Source organism: Struthio camelus, chromosome 8 (assembly GCF_040807025.1).
Source record: "Struthio camelus isolate bStrCam1 chromosome 8, bStrCam1.hap1, whole genome shotgun sequence".
In the NCBI taxonomy this organism is placed as follows: Eukaryota; Metazoa; Chordata; class Aves; order Struthioniformes; family Struthionidae; genus Struthio; species Struthio camelus.
In genome coordinates, this window is record NC_090949.1 from 5993182 (window position 1) to 6011058 (window position 17877).

Consider the following 17877-nt stretch of genomic DNA (forward strand, 5'->3'; position numbering starts at 1 on the left):
TAGACGTTTTTCAGTAGCTACAAAAGCAGTAAGCGTTATCTAAGGACCCTAAGAACAGAAACTCCAGAGCTCACTTTTTTTCTCCTTTGGAAACAGCCTTCAGTAGGTACCGGTAGTCCTTTCCCCCCTCACCTGTTGACCAGGGAGTCCCCCAGGGTGCTAACTTGGAGAGCCTGTTTTTGTCAGCCTTAAGCAATGAGGTTGTCTAGCAGCTGCTTTTGAATTACATATCAGAAAATGAAAACCTTCTGCGTTAGCTTTTGGGGGACAAACAGGTCTCTTTCAAAAACAAGCAAACTGCTCAGGAAAGCTTGCGGTGGCGCAGCCCTGGTCCCGGCCGAGTTGCCCGTAGGAGACCTCGCGGAGGTCTTCAGAGTGTCCCAGCTCTTCTTGGCGCTTTTTCGTATCGTTAACCCATTAACACGGCAGAGAAGTGAAAAAGCGGTCGGTTCAGCGGTCCCGGGGAGTTGTGGCAGGCAGACGCGAGCAGCAGCTTATCTTCCCGCGAGTCCTTCGTGCAGTCCCGAGCTTTATCTTTGTGGGCTCTTTCTCTCTCCGAGATCGCTGGGGAGGGGAAAGCCGCGCAGTTCGAATGAATACTTGAGATAACTTCTGTCGGGAAGATCTGCCATGGCTCTTTAAAGCTCATGGGAACAAATCAGCGTCATTATTTGGCTATAAGCAGGAGGAAGGGGCGTTCTGTTATACCAAAGCTTGTCCTGCTCGTTGCCGTTTTCTGGTATCCGGGAGTAAGGTTCCCACCAGCTATTATTTTAATACATTACGAAAGTTAGAGAACTATGTGAAGCAGAAAAATACCGCTCGGGGATGGCATTTGTAAACGGCTTGTTGGCATCAAGAGACAGATGCGTTTTCTAGCGTGCAGGGGTACGTACTTTTTCAAAACTTTACTCCTCCACAAAGGGAATACTTTCTTGTATGTAGTTTTCTTGGCTAATTGCTGTCAGACAGCACAAATGCTCTTGAGGAGAGCTAGTAACGTGGGGTTTGAAACTGGGCCAGTGGCAGAAAGGAGACCTAGTGATCCCCTTCCCTTTAACTTTCTTTGTATATGGGTCACTGCTTTTTAGTAAGGGAGAGGGGAAACTGCGTAAGAAGTCAACAAGCAAATGGTGCAGCGACAGTCACTGCTTGGTCACAAACTTTGTCCTGGTACAGCCCGAGATCACGTTAAACTGTCGAATGCGTTTTCTAGGGGAGATCTCTCCGGCACGTCCAAGAGGAATCTGTAAGATACTGTGTCAGTCTGAAATTAAGCTAGTGTCCATAAGATGGAGAATTTGGTGTGGCCTTGTAAAAACAAAAACAAAACCCCAAAACAAACAAACAAACAAAAAAACCCCAAAGCCCTACTCTCTTACCTTGCTGCATTTCCTTGCTTCACCACTAAATTTGGTCCCTCATTTGAAAATGGATTAAAAAGAAGGAAAAAGAAGAAGTTTTATGTCCTGCCTTTCTTGTACCAATCCTCCAGTGCTTGGAAAGGCCTTGGGGCTTTAGCGGTTGTCTTATTTTGGTGCTCGTATGGAGATTAACCCAGGATTCCTGTGAACACAGGTGGAAATGAGCCGGGAGAGGGAGGACACGGGGCTGATTCAGGGGCAGCGGCCGCAAATGGGGTTGCCGGCCTTGACCGCGTGCTGCACCGAATGCTCCTGCTTTTCTGCTGCATCCCTGGCGAGCGCACGCTGCGTGTTTTCAGGCTACGAAGCATTAAAAGTTTCCAGTTGGTGGTTTACTGTCTTATTACCTAATGCTAGAGGTGCTGTGAATTACTACTTGGAGCCTGTGCCGATCACGCGACGGGGCGGGAAGAGTTCAGTTCCCACCTGGCGATGTTGGCAAAGCTGTGGGCGTTTTGGCATTTAAAAGGAGCGAGCGGTGACCTCAGGGTGGAGGAAAGCTCCCTGTTGGCACAGCGCCGTCCGCCCCGCTCTGCAAGAACCGCCGGCGCTTGGTTCGGTCGGAAAACAAAGCCGAGCTTGTTGTGGGAGTGCTCCCGAGAGCCGGCGCTGCCCTGGGCTAAAGCACGCATGAAGAGGGTGAGCAATCCCCAAATCAGCTGATGGGGCCGGTGTGGCAATTCGTACGCGGTCTGATCAACAGCTTATGTCAGTACAATACCATATATTGATGGTATTGAACGCTATCCCAAAATCCTTTGAAGCCACCTGCGTGGGTCTTCTGCGGGGGTCCCCCGAATGCTGCAAGCTGAACGAACCGGTGGGACTTAACTCGGGTGTTTCTCAGCAGAACCTAATTTTTTCAGAAGAGGAGCTCTAAGGTATCTTTTAAACTCTTCAGTGTGTTTTTTCGGGTAGTTTTTTTCCTTTTGAAGATGTCACAGACGGAAACAATATCTCGCCTAAATAATTTACAATCTAAATAAGAAAAATCCTTCCTGGCTGCCTTCCTGCTCTGGTTGAAAATGTGCGCCCAAGGCTAAGCAGCAGGTCAGAAGGCAGAGGACAGGCCAGCTCGAAGGGTAGTCGTATTCCAACAAAACTGCCTTAATCAGTTATTTTTGCTTGCATTGTTTTTCTGAATTTGGGCAAAATTAACGTTTGTGAAGACGTAAGTTGTGCAAAGCCTTTGGCCTGCGGAGCGAGCAGGAAAAGTTGTTTTTGTTTTCCATGCTTGACTGCTGCGCTCTGGGGAAGTGCTTTGCTGCCCCAAAAGCAACTTGGAAGTTGTTTAGTGCAAGCTGTCCTTTTTCTCTCAGAACTTGCCTGCGCATTTTCTCCTTTTGACAGTTCATAGCAAGTCAGCATCCTGCAGTGCAAAGGATGAAGCCAGTGTCCTCCCGGACAGCAATAACTTGCGGATTGCCCCCTCTGTGTAACTGTGCCTGTTCCCTCGCTAGGAATTAGCTAAAAGATATATTTTTTTTCCATGGTTAAACACGTCTCCTTGTCTGCCTTTCTAATAAGGCTCCATTATAATGATTTAGAGCAGTTAAAATCCCAAGGGACTTTAAGATCGTATGTAAAATATAGTGGAGCTGTACCTGCTGGTCAAGCAAAATATTTTGTGCCTTTAGGGTCAGGGAGGAAAGGGTGCTTCAGCAAACTGTCTGCCAGCAGTGTGTCTGTCCGGGCAGTTACCGCCTCGCTTTTTATTTTTAATACCCCAGAGAGGTGGAAATACAGCCAGTACAGCTGCCCGTGGGCCTTCCTGGCTTGGAAGGAGGTTGGTTTCCTTGGGCCACCTGAGAGATGCAAGTCGGGGGACGGGAGGAAGGAAGCTCTTGTTCTGTAAAATGACAGCAAATACTTGGACCGGTTTCCTGGTTGAAAGGGATGGCATGGCAAAGCCGTTGAGTTGTGGCAGTGACCTTAGTATTAAAAAATCACCACCGCCACCCACCCGCGCACAAAGTTGAAGGATTCAGTCAAACTGAGTTCCTGCTGTTCCTACCATGTGTTACAAAAGACTGCAAAGTGAATTTTAGCTTCCTGTAGGAAAGCAGGGTGTCCTGTGGTCCTGCTACTTCGACTCAGGATAGAAAGCTTGGAGAATGCCAAAACACTTTTTTTTCCTTCCAGTAGCTCCTACAAAAAGTAAAATTTTTTTTGGTTAACTTTTGTCTTTGTCATGTTGAAGCTGTATTTGAAGATTGGGTTTCCTGGAAATTCTTATTCAGAAAAGTGCTGTAATGCCGATTTCACCCGAGACACTGGCAGTTTTGGTCCTCCTAGTATCAGAGTTCAAAAACTGCTTCTCATCCTTCTTCCGTACTGCTTTAAAAATTAGAAGAGCTCGAATATTTGAACTTCTGGGCTGGATCTTCAGATTTCTGAAACAGGGGATGCAGCTGGTCTTAGGACAGGGGATCGGACTGGCTCACTCGTCTTACTTTTACTTTTAGTGTTAAGAGCGTATATAAAATTTTTAGTAAAGAAGCTAGTTCAGAAATCCCTTTGTAACGATAAAAAAGAGGCTTAAACATTCAAACTTTTATTTTCACAGTGTTATTGAGCAAGGGCTTCCTTATTAATCTTTGTGGTTGGCAAATATGGAAAAGGATTTTTTGTTGTTGTTTTGTGTGGGGTTTTTGTTTGTGTACCTCTTTTTTTTTTTTTTTTTTAACAGCGCAGTATTTTCAGGAAGTTTTGAGTCTGTTCTTTCTTTTCAACACCCTGCCTTTTATTTGAGAGAAAGAATGTAGGTGTTCTTCATACACACATTCCTGGCAAAAAAAGTCATCGCATGAATGCTGGCATCAGAGATTAAGTAGTCTTTCTATACTACTTGTTAAATACATAGCCGGATGTATCATACTTTAATACAAGATGTCTGTTTACATGAGGCATATGGCTCACAGTTTGCAAAGACTCTGTGGGGTGGATGACTCTGTAAATAAATGTCTTGGCCCTAATTTGGAACTAAATTAGCTTAGTGTTTTTAGAGCAGTCATTAATAGATACTTACCAACTTCCTTCCTGCTAGCAGCATAACTTAGCCAAATCCCTCAGCTATCCTAAGGGTACCTGAAGTTGGCTTCAATGCGACAATGCAACTTAAGTTAGTGTAGAAAGGAGGAAAAAAATACGTGGCTGCATCGTCAGTTGGGTTATGAAAATCCAGCGATTCTCACCGGTAGCAGTACGTCTGCCGGAGCTCCTGACGGCTCCTGAGGGGTCACGGTTGTAACGTAGACAAAGTGCTTATCCGTGGGAGCGTGATTTTTCGATTATTCCAGGCTGCATCTTTCTTTCTTGCTGCACGTGGGCAGTATGATGGTTCTGTGGCGTCTCGCATGTCTTGCTTAGTCTACGTTGATCCTCAACTAATGTGTTTGAGTCTCAGGCTTCTTGCTCCCCTCAAGCATCTCTTCATTAATAAGTACGTCCAAGAGAAAAAAAGTATAGGGGTGAATAATCTTAGACTTGGCCAAACTTGATTTTGCGGGCAGGTACAGTCAGCGGCACGAAGGATTCATCTCCGGCCCTTGCAGCGTTGCAGTCTTGCATCAGTATTGCCAGGAAAACGCCGTGCTGGGATCTAGGGCAGCTGTTTCTCTAAAAAAGGCAACCCTGTCTTTGCCATATTAGCATGCTCGGTAGCAGCAAAGTGTAGGAAAACATTATGAAAAAGTTGAAGTCTCATTTTAAAAGTAGTTTAAAATTAAGCTCCTTCGCTAAGTCGCTTCATAGATTTTGACAGCTTTTTTTCTTTGACATGAAAAGCCTGTCTGTAATAGTAAGATATTACAGTACTCAAAATAGTTTCTGTGCAGTAAGGAAGCGCAGTGAAATGTGGGTCTCTTAAGACACACCTTGCAACAAAGAGAAGGTTTTGAAGCGCTGATTAGACCCATACAGGCAGGTAGATACTGTCCCCTTACATTGCAAGGGGAGCATAAGCTGAACTCTGTGCTGGTTGCTGTTGTTCTTTGCTATCTAAGTAAACTGACTTAAGTGAGTCCTGTTTGAGAAAGGCCCCTGGCGAGACTTACGTGTTTAGCTATTTCTAAGTTGTGTATTTGTGGTAGGGACTTGCTCTCCTCTTTCCATAAAGGTGAAGTAGGAACAGCCACTAAAGTGCTTCTAGGTTAGTTTTACTCATCTTTTATTTTGAGCCTTCCTGCCGTTATTTGTCTTTAGAGAGTGTCAGCAAGCGTAGTCCTCGCTGACCCTGGACTCCTTACTGCTGTATCCCTGGACTTCAGCAAGGCTTTCGACACTGTCTCCCATCACATCCTCCTAGGTAACCTCAGGAAGCATAGGTTGGATGAGTGGACAGTGAGGTGGATTGAGAACTGGCTGGATGGCCGAGCTCAGAGGGTTGTGGTCAGTGGTGCAAAGTCTAGTTGGAGGCTTGTTGCTAGCGGTGTCCCCCAGGGGTCAGTACTGGGTCCAGTCTTGTTCAACGTTTTTATCAGTGACGTGGATGAGGGGACAGAGCGCGCCCTCAGCAAGTTTGCTGATGATACTCAACTGGGAGGAGTGGCTGACGCACCAGAAGGCTGTGCTGCCGTTCAGAGGGACCTGGACAGGCTGGAGAGCTGGGCGGAGAGGAACCTCCTGAAGTTCCACAAAGGCAAGTGCAGGGTCCTGCACCTGGGGAGGAATAACCCCAGGCACCAGGACAGGCTGGGGGCTGACCTGCTGGAAAGCAGCTCTGCCGAGAAGGACCTGGGAGTCCTGGCGGACAACAAGTTGACCATGAATGAGCCAGCAATGTGCCCTTGTGGCCAAGAAGGCCAATGGGATCCTGGGGTGCATGAGGCAGAGTGTTGCCAGCAGGTAGGTGGAGGGAGGTGATCCTGCCCCTCTCCTCAGCCCTGGGCAGGCCTCACCTGGAGTACTGTCTCCAGTTCTGGGCTCCCCAGTCCAAGAGAGACAATGGAGCTCCTGGAGGGAGTCCAGCGGAGGGCTACTAAGATGATGAGGGGGCTGGAGCATCTCTCCTATGAGGAAAGGCTGAGAGAGCTGGCCTGGAGCAAAGTAAAGTAAGGTAAAGCAGACTCTTGCAGTGTAAAATACAATATTGCATTGGTGCTGTGCAACGTAGAGGTTGTCGTCTTCAGTTGGACGAGAGCTGCCGAGCGAGAGCGCTGCAGATCTCTGGTTGCGCTAAAATCACTTTATTAAGCAATCTGGTAAGATGCAGTACTGGATGATAACCTGCATGGGTGGGCTTGTCATTCGTTACTGCGGTTTCACTTTGCACAGCAGAGTGGACTGACTTAAAGAAGGACCTGACTGTCCATCGAGTTTTTCCTGAAGAAAAAATGACTTTCTGTATACTTTGTCGTGCTCTGATAAGGCTGTCCGCATCTTGTGTCTGAGGTAAAGCTACTGCAGGATGGTGTCATGATATTACAGGCCAGTTTTGCTTATGTAGCTTAAGCTAAGAAGTCATCTGTGTCACAAAATAATTGTGAATCCCTTTGCTGTGATTCTGTAATGTAAAATGAATTTCTCAGTCGTGTCCACTCAGATGCTCTTGAACAAGACTGGAGCGTGGTTCAGGTTGTTATAGCGTAATAATGCTTCTCAAAACAGTGGGACTTGCATTAGAGATAGGCGCTTAGATGGATTTAATGCAGGAAATAGAGCCTTTTGCATCTAGAACTGACACTCCTGGATATCTGGAAAACTTAGTTTTCAAGCTAGCTTGCTTGTTCTGTGCCATGGCATGGAATAGGATTGGAAAGTTATTACCGCTGGGCATTTTTCCTCATGCAAAATGATTCAATTAACTTTTCCTGTTTCCTAATGGACCAGTGTAGAGGTGGGGAGCGTTTTCTGGTATATATGACATTGATCCAGGAGTTGGGCAAGCAGAGGTTTATTGTTCCTTGTGCATTAACGAGTGATACAGCCTCGGGCAAGCTATTTTGTATGTCTCTGCCTGCCTCCTCCTTGTGGAAAAAAATTGCCCTCTCGCTACCCGCTCTGCCGCTGTTCTGAAGGGAGGATTTCATTTTTCAAGTGCATAAATATCCTGCCTTCCTCCGCTCGTAAATTAGCTGTGAAACAGCTTAACAAGAATGACTTGGGTGTACAGTGTCTAATGGGTATTGCTGTTGAAGAAGTCGCCTACTGACTGTAGTAATATCCATCCATCAGTCAGTCAGTCCATCCCTAGTGCAAGTGAGATCCATTTTTCCTTTTCTTGTAAGTGCCTCATGCAGAGAGCATTAATACATTATGATTTATAATGCTCCTGCTGCTTGGTGCTTGCAAAGCATCCGCATCAGAAGGCATCTGTGCTCTATTATGTGCATATATTAGGAATTATCATTTGCTAAAATTCCTTTAGCAAAATCTGAGCGCCCGTGTTTCTGTGTAGCTTCACTTATGAAGGATGGTAATTTTTAAATCCACAGGATGGCAAAGCTGCCTGGCTTCATAGGTAGGTTTCGACATCCTAACTGTAGGAGGGTGACGTTTCTGACAACTGAAAAAGGAGCAGAAGCTCGTTCACTGATGGCAATATAAAGAGTTACCAGTTGGGAATGTATACAAGTTTTAAATTGCTAGCTTATATAAGAGGTTCCAAAACATAAAGATGTGGTTTAATTTTCAGCCTTGTGGGTGCTTCTGCCTTTGGAAAGCGGGAGCGAGGGAGCTGAATCCCAACAGTTTAAAGGAGATTTTTCACGTTTTTACCTGCGCTTCTATATTAGCAACCTGTGCTAATTTTGGAAAGTGATAGTCTCTCAAGGCAGAGATTAGCTACTGCTTACGAATCTATTTTTTAGTTATTATTTTGCTAATTTCTCCTACCTTTCTACATGTTTAGTTTTCAGTAAAGGATGCTTTCCAGCTCACGTTTTGCATACTTCCACTCTGGTCAGTAGGGCAATTTGCATCTGTATTTGCATGGATTCAACAAACTTTTCTCCACTGCAGGTCTCACGGCATGCAAAGAAGTTAGTCATGTTTTGAATATTCCTCTCTCGCTTATTTGCAGCTTACCTCAAACTCTGGAAAATTCGTCCTGGAAAATTCGGACAAGACTTTTTTTGAAAGCCTTTGATAGTCTCTAAAGCGCAAGACCCGCGTGAAGATGGAGAAAGCCATATTTAAGAAGCTATTCACCACGTTTCTTGTCTGTGGCAAGCTTTAAAAGGAGAGCAATACTGCTTCCCTGCTGCGGTCCTGAAGCAAGTTTTGTCTCTTTTTTTGCCCAAAGAGAGGTTTCAAAATTAAAACTGCTCCATAGCATTAATTTTAAGGGGTGGTGGTGGTAGTTGTTGTTGTTTTGGTTCAGTTTGGGGTTTTTTTTTTTTTTTTGAGTGATTGAAAGCAGACATTCCTAAAGGATGTAAATAGGGAGGCGACTTCTGATACCAGAGTTTGATGATGGAGGGCATTAAGGCATACAAATGTCAATCGATGCCCAGCGGCTAGGAAATGTGACCAGATAAATTCATTCTTGGAAATCGGGAGCAAACAGCTAACCACGAGTGCAGTTAACCTTTGGGAGAGCTTACCGAGGGAACAGACTGACTATGTCTTTGTAGGGTCTGTTAAAATTGGGTGCCTTTTTCTTCTAGGTGTGTCTTTATTCACCTAGAAATGATGTGCTGAACAGGTAAGAGGCACTGGGTGATGTTCTAGGAGTGTTTCAAGCAAATCAGGTTAGGTGACTGCAATGAGATTGTTTCTACTTTCACATTTGGTGGTTTTGATGTTGCTAAATGCCTGTGGTTCTCCTGCGTTTAAGCATCACTCTGAATTTTCTGGATTTCTGATGGAAGTGTTTTTGTGACTTCTTTTCTTACAAGAACTTTTCAAGTCACCCTTTTCTTCTGATGCACGTTCTCCGCTGTCTTCTGGCAGTCCCTTGCAGCCAGGTGTCCTGCATGACGCTATGGCCTCTCTCTAGCCGTTAAACTGCATGGAAAGAGGTAAATAGCAGGGAAGGATTTAAGCAGGCTTTTTTTCCCCCACGGGTTGCCCTGGGAATGTTAATGCCATGGTAAACAGGAGACTGAGGGGTCTGCATGTGGAGAACCTTGTGCTGGTTCTTCCTCCGTTTCTTACAAGGTTTTACACGTTCTCATCGTGAACGATTCAAAATTGTGATACAAGGTGGGAACGCGATGGGGAAAAGCAGAGTCAATGAGCAGTTGTGGGCAAGGGATACATGATACTTGTGGCATCCTTAGATAATACTGGAAATTAAACCAGTTTTTAATGGAAGGACACCCAGGTGATTTTGTGCACTGTGTGTGTTTCCCAGAAAACTCCAAGGGAGAAAGTGAAATTTTTCTTCTCTGCTGGCCAACCAGGTGGATGAAAATAGAAACCTAATCCTTCCTCTAAAATATTCCCTTTAATGCCATTCTTATTCCAAGTAGACTGACGTCATCAGTTCGCATGTTCTCAAGTCAAAGAAGATGCTATTTGTAGAAGCTGGATGAAATGTGACCCTCCTCTCCCCAACCCGAAAACTTTATTATAGAAGCTCATTTTGTCAAAAATAGTGGCTGCTTTTTGCATGTTCGGGAAAGCGTATTTGGATGTGTTTCTAACACAGGATTTTACATTATATAGGAAATGTGAAGGGCTTTGTGTTTGTGTGGGTTTTGGGGGGAAGGTTGGTTTTTTTTTTTTAATCCCTCTGTTCATATTGGGGGGATTGCTTTTTTGATGTGGGTCTGAGATTCGCCCGGCTAAGTGTCGCACGCTGCTGAGGTATCCCGCTCCTGGGCTGTCCGTCCGACGTTCCCTCATGAAGCGTGGGTGCCGTTCAGCTGCTCGGCGGGTGCTTTCTGAAAATACCTGTGCTGCGCGAGCAAGCGATGCTTACTGCAGCAGGTCAAAGTGAGGGGAGTTTTCTTCCCTGCTGGGACTTGACAGCGCTTTTTCCTTCATTTGCCGGCTGGCGTCTCGTTCTTTGCTGTGCTGATAATAACGTTTTTAGCTGTTGTTTTGGGACTCGGGTTTTAGTCGGCGGCCAGCAGGTGCCCGGGGTGGCGAACGGGCTCGTAAAAGGCCATCGTGGGAATGATTTGGCGTAGCGGCAGGTTGGGCGCGCGGCGAACAAAGGGAGCCCGCCGCTTTAACGCGCGCGGGCCGAGCGCCGCCACTGCCGCCGCCGTGGCGGACAAAGGCATTTCGGGTCCGCGGGGTCCAGGACCCCCCGGCCGAGCGGGTGCGCGCCCACCTGCGAAACGCCCCTCGGCGCCGGCCGGACCCGTCGCGGAGCCGCCTCGCCGTCTAGACCGCCTCCGCGGGCGGCCCGCGCCGGCCCCCCCCCCCCGAGGATGCTGCTGCCTTGGCTCCTCGCCTCCGCGCCGGGGCTGCCCCTGGGGGGGCCGCGCCGCCCAGGCCGGCTCGAGCCCCCGCCGGCCCGCGGATGCCATTAGCGCCGATCGATGCCGCCCCGGGCGGGAGGAGGAAGGGTGGCGGCGGCGGGGGGGGGATCGCGAGAGGGTGGGAGCGCCCGGACGGGGCGCCCGCGTCGCAGGGAGGCTGGGCCGCCGCTGCTGGACGGGGGCTGCAGCTTCTCCGGTCGCGGGCGGGGGGTTTCGATGGCCTCCGAGCGTCCTGGGCGCCCTAGCAGGGAGCGGCAGAGGAGCTGAGCCTCCAGACAAAGCCCGCCCTGCGAACGGTGCCGCGGCGCGCTGAGCTGATTAGCTGTCGTGCTGGCTGCTCGGAGCCTCCTCAGCGCCGAGACCTGGTCCTTCGGTGGGGGCTTTGGGGCGGGTTGGGTTTTTTTGGGGGCTTTCTCCGCGTTCCTGCGCGGCCGACAGCTGACGCCCGGCGCCGAGGAGCGTGGGGCGGCATGGGCCGCGCGGGCCGGCCGTAGGCAGCGGCCGGAGGGCTGGAAGCCAACCGCCCTTCCCCGCTCCGCTCGCCTACCGTCTTCTGCATGGAAAAGTTTGCCGGCTGGAGGATGAGTCTCCTGTCTCCCGGGGCTGCGGCCGAGTGGCTGGAGAGCAGCGCAGAAGATGAGAAAAGCCTCCTCTCCTTTCTTGGTACGGTAGGGTGCCGCGGCCGGTCTCCCTAACCCCTTTCCCTGGGGAGCCTTTTGCGCTCAGTCTCTTCCGTCTGAAGTTACCTGGCGTTAGTGCTTTTAAAAAGCTTTTAAGCAGCGTGCAATTATTCAACCCGCTTAGAATAAGTCACCCGGGGGCAAAGGCCGAGTTGTGAACGGGCACGTGCCATCCTAGCGGGGCAAAAAAAAGTCCTTTCTGGGCTCCGCGGTGCGGCTGCCGGCCTGGCTTTCTTCGCCAGGGCGCCGTCTGAGCCGCTGATGCCTGCGCCCGGCCGGCTTCGGCCTGGTTCTGCCAGGCTGCCCGCAGGTTGGCTTCTCGGCTGCCCGTGCCGCGAGCGAGTTAACCCCGAGAGGAAACTTCGGAGGTTTTGCTTCTCGCGAGGAAACGCGTGCTGCGCTGAAAACGTTTCAGCCCGGGGCTCGGACGCTTCCGTAGCGCGGAAACGCAACGCGGAAAGCGCGGTCGAGCAGTGCCGTGCTCGGCTGCTGCGTGCTTGCACAGCGGTTTATCTGCCTTCGGGTAGAAAATTGCTTACCTTGAGTGTCTTATTTGTAGTCCCGCTTTAAAACGTTTGCCAGGCTCTTACAGGTGTTAAACGGCAGTCACGCACAGCAGCTGCCCGCTGTTTCGTGTTTCCCTTTGAGCGGTTGCTCTGTCAAGCTGTTGGTGCTTGGGTTCGTTCCTTTCATCTTTCCTCCATAAGTTGTGCCACCTCACTCCGTGTTTTTGGTCGTCCTCAGAGTTCGTTCGATTGCGATGATCTCTGGGTACTGAGCCGCTCAGGAGGGCGGCTTGACGCACGCGGTGCGCCCCTTCCCGTTTCCCCGGGCTGTCAACGCGAACTGTGTTTGCTCCGGTACCTTTTTCCCCGACGTGTAACTGTCACCGTTATGGATTTTTAGCCGTCCGTCGAGCAGGTGACCGCTAATGCAGACGCAGGCTTTGTGCCCGACCTTGTTGTCCCCCGTCCAGGCCGCGAGCGGGCTCCTGGCCTGGGACAGAGGCTGCCCTAGTCCTCCGTGGCGAGACACGCGCTCGCTGAGCGGGTCCCGACCGATACTGAACGCAGGAGCGCGAAGAGCGACTCCCGCGGAGAGGAAATACTTCGTCGCGGCGTGCCGCGGACTTCGTTGGGAGCGCAGCACCCGAGGGGACCGGGGGCGAGGGTGCGCCCCTTAGATGTCTGCAGTACGCTGAGGTTCTCCTGTTTGTGTCCATAACAGCCATTCCTACAGCTCAGGGGCAAAATCCTGCCATCCTGAGCAAGAGGCGCTGAAGCTCAGAGCGGCCTCCTGGCCTGCCGAGAGGAGCAGGGAAGAGCCGAGGAGCTCGGCTGCATCCGAGCGCCAGTCGCGTGCGAGAATATCCCGCTAACCGGAGCGAAAGCTCGCTTCACGGAGGACATCTCAGTTCGCAGCCCTTTTGCAGAGAGCCTTCCTGGAAGCCGTGGCTCGAGGCACTTGGTTAATAATGAGGATAATAAATATTGATATCACACTCGGGCGCGTCTAAGCCGTAAGCCTCTGAGCAAATTGCGTCGCAGGAGCGAGTTAGCCCGCGTCAGCTGATCCGCGCTAATTGTGCGTGCGTGGTCTCTCTGTGCGGCAAGCGCAAGGTAATTTGAATGAGCAGGGGCAGTCCAAGATCGTTAGGAGCTAACGAGGCCATCAGCATCCCCAGGTCGTGGGCTGAAGCTCCTCACGTCTGCTGCCTCTCGGCACGGTTGTCCCGGCGATTTATATTGCTGCGCCTAGAGTCAAGCCGCGAAGGAGGTTTGGGGGCTGATGCGTGAGGAGGTTGAAGAGAGGCACCTTGAAGTGACTGTTCCCCGTCTGAGGTGGACGTGCCCGTCGTCCGGGGAGGTGTGTCGGGAAGCTGGGATGTGCATCTGCTCCCTCCCGGCTTGCGCTTGCAGAGCCGGAGGCTGCTTTTCCCCGCCTTGGCGCGGGGGCTCCCTCGAGCAGCAGCCGACGTCGGAGTTCAGGTTCTTCAGGACCCGCTGCAAAAAGCGACCCTGCCGGTCAGCGCTCGAGAGCTAAAAACGTACGTCTCCCGTGCTGCTCCTGCCCTTTCGAAACCCCAGCCTGCTCCACGCGTTCGTCTGCTGCGCTTGTTAAGCCTTGTCTTTGAGACTGTGAACTCCTTAGGGCTCGACGGCTTAAAATGTCATTGCAGAGACTTAAGCCGTCCTTTAGGTTGTTTGCTGTGCACCTTCTGCAGCGGGCCCCAATTCGATTTCCCTTTTTAGTCTGCCAGCGCAATGCAAGCGTCTACCACCAGCAGAACCACCTGAACGTTAGTTCGGAGTCTGCGACGTTTACCCGGATCCTCAGTCCCCAGGGAAGCACAGTATCTTCTTTTAAAATCCCTGCTCACGGCCTGGGAGACTTTTTGCCCGTAACTGGTATCTCGCAGCTGTTTGGCGGCAGCGAGCGAGCGAGCTTTGCAGGGCTTCGCTGGCGTCTCCCCTTCCAGACGCGGTGGCTTTGGCGCGGTTGAGTATCCTGTACCTCTGTGTGAGGCCGTAGAGCTCTCCCAGACATCTCTTCCGGGCTTTTTTCCCCCCCTTATCTAGCTGTCTCAGTAAACGTTGAAAAGTTATCACTGCGGATTTCCATTTTCTCCGTGGAGTTATACCCGGTGGAATTTACACTGTGTTTTTTGGAGCGAGCTGGGCTGGCGGAACAGAATCCGGGGGGGGGGGGTGTTTTGAGTTTGCTTTTAAACTTGCCTTTTAACATTGGCATTTAATTCCTTTTTTTTTCCCAGCAGTCTGAATCGAACCCGAGTCTAAACTCTCCCCAAGTGAGAAAAACGAGGGAGAACGCTTACTCCAAGATAAAACAGTAACTTTTTTAGTTCATTTTTGCGTGAGAGCTGCTGTCTCGTGAGGTGGTACCCTTGGAAGGACGTCGTTCGGAGGCAGCTCATCTTTTTCTTCTTGTTCCTTTTTATAAACCTCCGAACGCTTGCTCGCTTTCTGCTTTTTATTATTCTCTGTAATTTTGCCTGCCGGGACGGTGGTTTCACCAGAGTAGCAGACACCCGAAGTAAATACCGACTGTCCCCAACAAGCTCTTTCTCCCTAGCGTTGTCGCTTGTCACAGCCGGCGGGTTTGAGAGGAACCTGGAGGAGACGGAGCCGCCGCTACTTGCGCGCTGGACGTTGTAGCGTCCCGTCTCCGTAAAGCCGGAGCCCGGCCCTGCGCCCTGCTGCGAAACCGGCCGGCCGTCTCTGTTCGTCTCGGGAGCGAGCTGCTCACCTGGCGCTCGCGTTTTATGGAAAAGCCCTCTCCAAAAACCAGCCGGCGGCGGTGCCGGCAGCGCTCCCACCCTTCCGAGCCCAGATCGGAGCCCCTTGGGGTTGTGGTTTTCGTTTGAAGCGTTGCCTATAAAAGAGGTGTCCCCCCCAAAAAGAAGTCCAGCCGCCACAGCTTTTCCCTCCGTATCTCGTTGCGGTTGGCCCCTAAGACCAGACGGCCTCCTCGACAGAAGGAGAAGGCGCTCCTGAAGGAGGCCAGGAGCGGCCCGGCCGCGAGGGACACGCGTGCCCTCTGCGAGCCGGGGGGTGGGAAGGTCCTCTGAAGGGGCTGGAGGTAGCTGGGTGATGCTGCTGGGGTGGCTTTAACCGGGGTGGGGGGGGCTGTTTTGACGCAAGGACCGCTGCCAGGCGGCGTTGGGGAACGGCTGGTTTTCGGGTAAGTCAGGCGGGAAGGCCGGCGGCCCTCGCCCGCCCGGTGCCCGAGAGACCGACCTTTGTGAGCTCCATTGTGAGCCGCGCCGTGAGCTGGGGCTGGAGACCGCGGGGGCGACCGCTGCCGCTCCCAGTCCCGGGTCTCGAGGCCCGAGGGCGCTTTCTGAGCTCCCGCTCCGTCGTCCCCGCTCTGTTCTCGTCCTTTTCCTGGATCCGGAGCGATGGAGGAAGAGTAGGGAGCAGCGTCCTGCAGAGTCGCGAGGGGGTTCCCCCCCTCCCCGCTCTCCGCTGCAGCCATGCTCAGGAGGCTGTGGCAATGCCTCACCTTTTGGTGGCCCCAGCGCCCCGTGCCAGGTAGGCTGGAGCCCGCGAGCCGTGCCGGGGAGCGGTCCTAGCTTAGTAGTGAGCCCGCGCGAGGCGCGCTGGTTCCTGCGGCGGTAGCAGCACGTAGCGGGAACTGTTTTAATTTTTTGCCTGGTGATGAGGGTGGAGGTTTTCCTACCCAGCTCAGCAGAAACGGTCTTCTGCGGGTGTTGTAGCCGGCTGGCTCGTAGCTCGTTGACTCGAGGTTCGCGTATCATAGCGGCCTTTTGGGGGTTTGTTTGTTTTAGTCCCTTGCCAGCCAGTATTTCACTTGCTTACCCTTATTTAGTGCCTGTCTGCGGCGGGCTGAGGACTGTCAACAACTCATTGCACCGATGGCCTCTCATACCTGCCCAGGCCTTGGGGGGGGGGGGCAAGAGGGGCGGGCAGGGGGAGGGAGGGCAGTTTAACCCGAAACTTCCTCTGAGCCCCCCCCCCCCAACTCCGGGGCGGCAGGAGCACGTTTCGTTGGCAATTAGTAGGGAAATCGGGCTCCTCTTTCCCTTTGTGACTCAGCAGCCTGGGGCTACAGGAGGGCGGCAGCTCTGCTGGGCAGCGGTTTGCCGCCGGTGCCCGAGCCGGGAAAGCCGAACCTGGCCCGTTCAGCCCTGCTGCTGTTCGGCTTTGACGTGAAAGGCGCTGGCTGCGGTGCCCCGCTCGGGGGCCGGTCGGTCGCGTTGGCCGGGAGCGCGACCGACGTGGCCGGGCAGACGCGCTCCGAGCCCGCGGCGGCGCGAGGAGAGCATCTCCGGAGGCGCCGTGTCCCGTCCCGGCGGCCGCCCTGCCTTTTCCCCCCCCCGCACCCCGGCTGGTACTCGCCAGCAGACGGGGAGGCCGGACGCTATCGCTTGCTTTTATTTAAGAGCAAATAGGTGTCCACAGCGCGAGGCAGGATGATAGTGCCGGGGGCCGGGTTTCTCACCCGCCAGTCTGCTCCCGTTTTGTCCCGCTCCCCCCCCGGGCGGGCCGGTGCTGTAGCATCCGCTGAGATGCAAATCCTGTGTGCCGCGGCATCGCGGGTACCGTCCTCCCGGCCGGAGGCTTTTCTCCGGTTTCCCTTGGGTCGCTGCGAGGAAACGCCGCTCTCGCAGCACCAGCTGGCCGCGCACCTCCGTGGGAGAAAAAAAAAAAAACCCTTCCCCCCCCCCCTTTTTTTTTCGGGGTGTGTGCGCGCCGTTGCTGCGAATCGGGAGGCACGGCGCAATTTTCCGTAACGGGGGGAAGCCGGCAGTTGGGCGTCTGTTTAATAGCCTGCAAGTAACTAATGAGGACGTGCAGCCGGAGCGATTGATCGCGTAGCCGCAGTCCTGCGCGCTGCCTTCTCGCCGGCCGGCCGGCGGCCTGGGGGAAGGGGGCAGCGCGGGAGCCGCTCGCTCCCTCCCGCCCGCCCGGGAGCAGCGCCGATCCCCGGGGGCCACCCCCGGCGGGGGGGGGGAAGCAAAACGGCGCGGGTCAAAATGCCGCTGCCTGGGCTGGCCGCGCGCTCCTGCCCTTCGCGGCGGGGAAGATAACGATGGGCTGCCGCTCGCGAGGCAGCGATTCCTTCCCGTCCCCGCGCTACGGATGTCTGCTGCAGCCGGATGCCGTTAAGGCTGGCGACGGAGCTGGAGATGGGCAGCAGCTGTGATAAAGGTAGCCGTGCGCTCTGCAGCTGGGCATGCCTGTACCTAGCCGTGCAGGAAAAGGCTTGTATGGGTCCTGTGTGTCTGTTTGCATACGAGACTTGTTTTTTTTTTTTTTTTAAAACGTATGTGTACTTTATGTTCAATCGAATCGGGTATAAGCAGTCTCGTGTGAATATTTATGCTCGTCAGAGCAGCCGGCGTGGATTCAGGATGCCAAAGTCGTATCTTAGTAAGGTCGCGTTGCCAGAACATGGAGAGTTTGACCTAATTCTCTCTTTTTTTTTTTTTTTTTTTTTTAAATCTGCAGAGGTATATATGTCATGCTGTCCGGGCAGTTGCGAGCCGTCTGATTATTGTATGCTTTGAGCTCGTAGCATGATCGTATCAGACCGAACTTTGACCTTTGTCAAATTGTGTTCAGTCGAGGTTAAAATTGAGCTTCCCAGTGTCTCGGTTTCAGTTATCTGTTCGTTACGGCGTGGCTCACGTGAGAAAAGAATAATTTCAAGTTTTTTGAATGGTAGCTCACGAGCAGTACTAGAATGCTAAATACGTTTGGATATTGGTCTGTACCAGTGGGTTTCTTTGTGTTAGTCGCCTAGTGCCCACGATCCAGTCGGATTTATAACCTTGAGCCTGTGAGCGGAAAGGAAATGCCGTTGCAATTTAGTAAGTAAATCAGAGATAGAAAAATAAGTGAGCGCAGTTCAGCA

At 52.1% G+C, this 17877-nt stretch overlaps 1 protein-coding gene across 16 annotated transcripts in view; it reads left to right on the top strand.

Moving 5' to 3' along the window:
* RASAL2 (RAS protein activator like 2) overlaps nucleotides 1-17877 on the top strand; it is a 175990-nt gene that overhangs the window by 103114 nt on the left and 54999 nt on the right. Inside the window, exon 1 of one of the 16 annotated variants that reach the window (XM_068951776.1) lies at nucleotides 10944-11461. The exons of 13 other annotated variants lie outside the window; for them this stretch is intronic. In XM_068951776.1, the coding sequence (XP_068807877.1) occupies nucleotides 11356-11461 (106 nt within the window). In that variant the 5' untranslated portion in view covers nucleotides 10944-11355. Of the gene's footprint in view, nucleotides 1-10943; nucleotides 11462-17057; nucleotides 17172-17877 lie in introns of those variants that run through there. 2 more of the 16 variants (XM_068951775.1, XM_068951777.1) reach the window with 2 other exon arrangements.